At 46.2% G+C, this 6522-nt stretch overlaps 1 protein-coding gene across 1 annotated transcript in view; it reads right to left on the bottom strand.

Annotated features, from left to right (window-relative positions):
• The window catches only part of glb1l (galactosidase, beta 1-like), a 43767-nt gene that overhangs the window by 14109 nt on the left and 23136 nt on the right, over window positions 1-6522 (bottom strand). Inside the window, exons 2-5 of the mRNA XM_048599292.1 lie at window positions 5241-5391; window positions 4792-4852; window positions 392-486; window positions 72-252 (exon numbers count right to left, since the gene is read on the bottom strand). Coding sequence (XP_048455249.1) covers window positions 72-252; window positions 392-486; window positions 4792-4852; window positions 5241-5391 — 488 coding nt within the window. The remainder of the gene's footprint in view (window positions 1-71; window positions 253-391; window positions 487-4791; window positions 4853-5240; window positions 5392-6522) is intronic.

The raw sequence follows: 6522 nt of genomic DNA, 5'->3' as shown, positions 1-6522 counted from the left end.
GACTGTACCCCAGTGAGAGTCAGTGTGTGTGGGACTGTACCCCAGTGGGTGTGTGAGTGATTACAGCTTACTCGTGCCGAAGTCCACAGTCGAGTAGAGCCTCTGTAAGGTGCCGCAGTACAGGTCCTGTAGCTGGTTCCCATCAGTGGTGAAAAGTAAGACATCCTCACCCAGGAATTTGCGCATGACCTCACGAAGATGCCGCAGGTAATTATAATCACATGTGAAATAACTCCCATACTCATTCTCCACCTGCAAAAGGAGCAAAGACATCCTCAGGTCAGTTAGAGTGTGTACCAGGTGGACAGAGAGCTTAGCCATGAATGGAGGGTGCTTCAGTATGTTAGGGTCAGCCGTTTAGGGGAGGGGGCCTCGAACCATCCACTCTCACCTGAAAACTGATGATAGGGCCTCCATTCTGGTACATTAAGGGTTTCATCTTTGGTAATAGAACTGCAAACCACCTATCCACTGCTGCCAGGTAATCTGAGAGAGATGACAATTTATCATCATGTTATCATCAGTCTGAACTCGCCATGTCTTTTCAACCTTTTACCCAGTTCCCTTCTGAAAGTCATTCTTGAACAAGGCTGCACAACGTTATGATTCACTTGGAGAACAGACTCTACTCCAGGCACTAATTGAAGTTCATAAAGTCCTCATTTACCGGTCTGTTGGAGTCAGGCTCACCGAAAATATCGACAAGGTTCCCGTTCTTAATAATAGGGTTGGCATGGTGGCTCAGTGGTTAGCACTGCTGCCTCACTGAGCCTGGAACCCATGTTCAATTCCACCCTCAGTTGACTGTCTGTGTGGAGTTTGCACATTCTCCCCGTGTCTGCGTGGGTTTCCTCCGGGTGCTCCGGTTTCCTCCCACAGTCCAAAGACGTGCAGGCTAGGGTGGATTGGCCATGCTAAATTGCCCCTAGTATTCAGGGATGTGTAGATTAGATGGGTTATAGGGGATGGGTCTGGGTGGGATGCTGTGAGGGTCGGTATGGACTTGTTGGGCCAAAAGGGCCTGTTTCCACACTGTAGGGATTCTATGATTCAATGAAGAACTACCGTTTCTTACAAATAAGTAAATTCTAATCTCAAGTAATCTCTAAGAATTTATCAAAATGTGGCTCTACTCATTAAAACCCCTCCATACACATACAGACAGACAAACACAGACAGACACACACAGACAGACACACACAGACAGACACACACAGACAGACACACACAGACAGACACACACAGACAGACACAGACAGACAGACACAGACAGACAGACACAGACAGAAAGGCATTGGTTTTATGGGTGGAGGGAAAAAAAACCTGGGAAAACACAGTCCAGTAGCACCCAGTCCAAGGATTCATTAAGACATTCCTTTTGACTTACCAGGACTTCCTATTCTCCAATCCCCTTTCTCCCTGTTCTTTCATTTCTTTGCAGGATGCGCCAGGCAGTTGGTATTTTAGCTACAAAGTCTCTTAGTTATTGGTTAAAGGCTACAGCTGACAAAAACTGGTACAGGAAAAGAAAAACTGGCTTTTTTTTAGGCCTTGGGTATTTGCAGAGAAATAGAGCCACACACAAAGCCTGTCCTTCCTGCAGCCTGAAGGCTTCTCCCTGTGTCATTCACACACAGTTTTGAGGAAGGGTCACTGGACCCGAAATATTAACTCTGTTTTTTTCCTTCACAGATGCTGCCAGAGCTGCTGAGCTTTTCCAGCAACTTTGTTTTTGTTCCTGTGTTTGTAACTGTTAAGTTCCTCGTTCTCTTTTATGTTCCGATTCACAATTATTTCTGGGATGTTATTTGAATCCTCTACAGTGAAGACAGATGCAAAATAGCCTTTCAAATCATCTGCCATTTCCTTATTGCCCATTATTAATTCTCCAGTCTGACTCTATAAAGGACAGATATTCACTTCACTCTTTTCCTTTTCATGTACTTGTAGAAAAACTTACTGGCTGTTCTTATATTTAGAACAAAGAACAAAGAAACTTACAGCACAGAAACAGGCCCTTCGGCCCTCCAAGCATGCACCGAATGCTGCCCGTCACAACTAATACTCCCTACACTTCCGGGGACCGTATCCCTCTAAAGGCGCCCTTTAAAAGTCACTATAGTATCTGGTTCCACTACCTCCCCCGGCAACGAGTTCCAGGCACCCACCACCCTCTGTGTAAAATACTTGCCTCGTACATCACCTTTAAACCTTGCCCCACGCACCTTAAACCTCTGGCCCCTGGTGACTGACTCTTCCACCCTGGGAAAAAACTTCTGACTGTCCACTCTTGCTAGCTTTCTCTTATACTCTGCCTCCTTATTAATCTTCAAGTCATTCTTTGTTGTTCCTCATATTTTGTCCAATTTCCTGACCTGCCACTCATCTGAATAATTAATACTTTTAGTTTAATACTATTCTTAACTTCCTTTGCTAGCCAATGAATGGCATCCCTCCCTTAGAATCTTTCCACATGATTGAATGCATGTTTTAATATCTGTACCTCTACCGACCTAACCCTTAATCTCATTTCCCAGCTCTCTACCCAGCTGACTTCTGGCCCTCAGAATTGCCCTAATTTAAAACACCAGTCTTAGATCCACTCTTCCTGCCATCAACCAGAATGTGAAATTCAATCTATACTTCAGAAGATTTGGACAGATCTTTGCTCGTTTCCACTTTAGATAAATTTTCAGTGTATTCTGAACTACTAAACAGAAACACCAGGTGATCCAACCCCTTTGCTATTCGCCTTCTATTTACTCTTCGGGACTCAGCTGTTCAGCCCCATTGCTTGTGGGTATTTCTTAGAACCTAAAAGTGATATGTTCAGAAAACGAATCAGGGAATCTCTTTCAGAATACCTTCCCTCTTAAAGAGACATAACTCAAAATAGTGTCCAGGTTTTCCCAGTACACAGCCCACCATTGTACATATATTTCAGTCTCAGTCTCTACCTTACATTTGCCTCCAGTTAGATCTAATTTCTAAACTATTGTAAACACCGGTAGTAGGGAAACTATTGGAGAAAATTCTGAAGGAGAGGTAAAAGCTCGTGGGATCCAGGGTAACCTGACAGGTTGGATCCTAAAGGGTGGCACGGTGGCACAGTGGCTCAGTGGTTAGCACTGTTGCCTCACAGCGCCATGGACCTGGGTTCGATTCCACCCTCGGGTAACTGTCTGTGTGGAGTTTGCACATTCTCCCGATGTCTGCGTGGGTTTCCTCCGGGTGCTCCGGTTTCCTCCCACAGTCCAAAGGTGTACAGGGTAGGTGGGTTGGCCCTTGGGAAATTGCCCGTAGTGTTCAGGAATGTGTAGATTACATGGGTTATAGGGGGATGGGTCTGGGGGTCGGTGTGGACTTGTTGGGCCAAAGGGCCTGTTTCCACACTGTAGTGATTCGATGATAAATTAGAGTCAGAGGGTGGCGGCAGAAGACTGTTTGTGTGACTGGAGCCCGATGTGCAGTGGTGTACCACAGGGATCACTGCTAGGTTTCTTATTGTTTGTGTTGTTCATAAACTATGGAGATGAGAAGTAAGTTTGCAGATTACACAAAGATTTACCAGTTGACAGTGAGGAAGGTGGTCTTTGGTTGCAGAAGGATATAGATAGATCAGTCAGATGGACTAATCAGTAGCTGATGAATTCAGGAACAAAAACAGAAAAGCTCAGCAGGTCTGGCAGCATCTATGGAGAAAAATCAGAGTTAACATTTTGGGTCTGGTGACCCTTCCTCAGAAATGATGGTGGCTGGGGAAACCTCCATTTATATGCAGAAAATAGAGAGGGGGATGGGATGGGATGGGATGGGATGGGATGGGATGGGGAGTAAACGATAGGATAGAGTCCGAAGAGAGAGAAGAGCAGTTGGATATACAAAAGAGTTGATAACAAATTTACCCTTGATAAATATGAGATGATGCACTTTGGAAGAAGTATCAAGACAAGGGAGTAGTCAATGAATGGTAGGACATGAGAAAGCACCATAAACAGGCATCTTGGGGTGTTAGTTGACAGATCCATGAGGGGGACAGGCCAGGGTAATATGGTAGTTAAGAAGGCATATGGGACACTTGCCTTTGTCAACATGACATAGATTATAAGAGCAGAGAGGTTATGTTAGAGCAGTACAAAACTTTAGTCAGACCACAGCTGGAGTACTGTGTGCAGTTCTGGTCCCCACATTATAGGAAGGATGCGCTTGCAGTGGAGGGGGTGCCAAGGAGATTCACAGAGATATTGCCTGGGATGGAGCAGTTCAGCGATGGAGAGGGGCTGGATAAGCTCGGGTTGTTTTCTTTGGACCAAACAGCATTGACTGGGGATCTGATAGAGATATATAAGATTATGAAGGACATGGACAGGATGAATAGAATGCAGTTGAAGGGTCAGTAATACAGGAATGTAATTTTAAAGCGAGAGGCAGGAGGTTTAGAGGGGATCTGAATTTTGTTTTTCATTCAGAGGGTGGTGGGAATCTGGAATGCACTGCCTGGGAGGCTAGTTGAGGTGGGAAACCTCATAACCTTTAAAAAGTACTGGGATAAGCACCTGAAAGTGCCATAACATTCAAGGCTCAGGGCCAAGTGCTGGAAACTGGGACATATGCAGATTAGGTTGATTTTGTTGCTGCAGGCTCGATGGGCCAAAGGGCCTCTTTTGTACTGTATGGTTGTGAGTGCTCAGTACTTTATTCATCTTTTGCTCTAATTATTTCATTCTTGGGCCCATATCTTGCCAAACTATTTTCCCCTCAGTGTCCCAGTGTAGAACAAACTCTTTCTACCTGGATCAGAAGATCGTAAACTGATTGTTGAATTTTGCAGAAGCCAAGCTGGAAGACCACCCTGAAAACAAACAAAAACAAATGGTAAACCAGAAGGCTGCACCTTAAATCCCAGCCAGTGCCCGACAGTGAGAAGGGAGACCAGGGTCTCAGCTGACCGGATTTGGGGAGGGGAGGTGGGGGGGCAGTAGAAGCCCGGTTCCCCTCCCACTCTATGGCTGGGTTTGGCTACACCCCACCCACTTCAGTCAGGGCTCAGTTATCCCAGCCTGGCAGAGCTTAGCCCCCCGGTAACATTCCTCTCCTAGCCACCGTGTCCAAACCCCTTCATTTAGCAGACTCTGTTCCTGACCCCAACTCCTGTAAGCCAGACCGCATCCCCAGATTACATCCCCATGACCCTTAAGCTCCCAGGATGACAGCACGCATAGTGTTTTAACGGTTCTCACCAGATCCCACTCAGCACAGATGTAGGGTCCAGGACGCAGAATGACAAACAGACCTATCTCCTGAGCAAGGCTCAGAAAATACACAATATCTTTGGCGTTGCTGAAGTCATATTCTCCAGGGGTCGTCTCGTGGTAATTCCAGGCAACATACCTGATGAGGTGAATGACAGGACAGAACAACAAATACAAAATTATTTATTGTCCAGGTGAAAAGATCCACACAATCCCACAACTGCCAACTTGAAACAATTCCACAATCCCGGTATTTACCATTAATGTTACAAACTGGAAACTCATTGAGGATTCAATATGCAGGTCACTATCGTTGACTGTGCTATCGAGCAGCACTTGCTCAGAAATAACCTGCTCAGCGACGCCCAGTTTGGGTTCCGCCAGGGCCACTCAGCTCCTGACCTCATTACAGCCTTGGTTCAAACATGGACAACAGAGCTGAATTCCAGAGAGTGAGGTGAGAGTGACAGGCCTTAGTATCAAGGCTGCATCAAGGTGCCCTGGCAAAACTGGAATCAATGAGAACCAGGAGCAAACTCTCTGCTGGTTGGAGTCACACCTGTTACATAGGAAGATGGTCGTGGTTGTGGGAGGTCAATCATCTCAGCTCCAAGGCATCTCTGCAGGAGTACCTCAGGGTAGTGTCCTAGACCCAAATCATCTTCAGCTGCTTCATCAATGACCTTCCCTCCATCATAAGGTCAGAAGTGGGGATGTCGCTGATGATTGCAATGTTCAGCACCATTCGTGACTCCTCAGATACTGAAGCAGACCATGTTCACATGCAACAAGCTGACAAGTGACAAATAACATTGACTCCATACAAATGCCAGGCAATATCCATCTCCAATAAGAGACAATCTAACCACCGCCCCTTGACATTCAATGGTGTTACCATCACTGAATCCCCCACTATCAACATCCGGGGGGTTACCATTGACCAGAAACTGAACTGGACTAGCCAAATAAATAGTGGCTGTAAGAGCAGGTCAGGCGCTAGGAATCCGGCAGCAAGTAACACATCTCCTGACTCCCCATAGCCTGCCCACCACATACAAAGTATAAGTCAGGAGTGTGATGGAATACTCCCCACTTGTCTGGATGGGTTCAGCTCCAACAACATTCAAGAAACAACCACCGTCCAGGACAAAGCGGCCCGCTTGACTGGCACCACATCCACAAGCATCCACTCCCTCCACCACCGACGCTCAGTAGCAGCAGTGTGTACCATCTACAAGATGCACTGCAGAAATTCACCAAAGATCCTCAG

The sequence above is a fragment of the Rhincodon typus genome, chromosome 7, assembly GCF_021869965.1.
Source record: "Rhincodon typus isolate 14 chromosome 7, sRhiTyp1.1, whole genome shotgun sequence".
NCBI lineage: Eukaryota > Metazoa > Chordata > Chondrichthyes > Orectolobiformes > Rhincodontidae > Rhincodon > Rhincodon typus.
The sequence above is the reverse complement of the archived record's forward strand: the minus strand, read 5'-3'. Positions and strand labels throughout refer to the sequence as shown.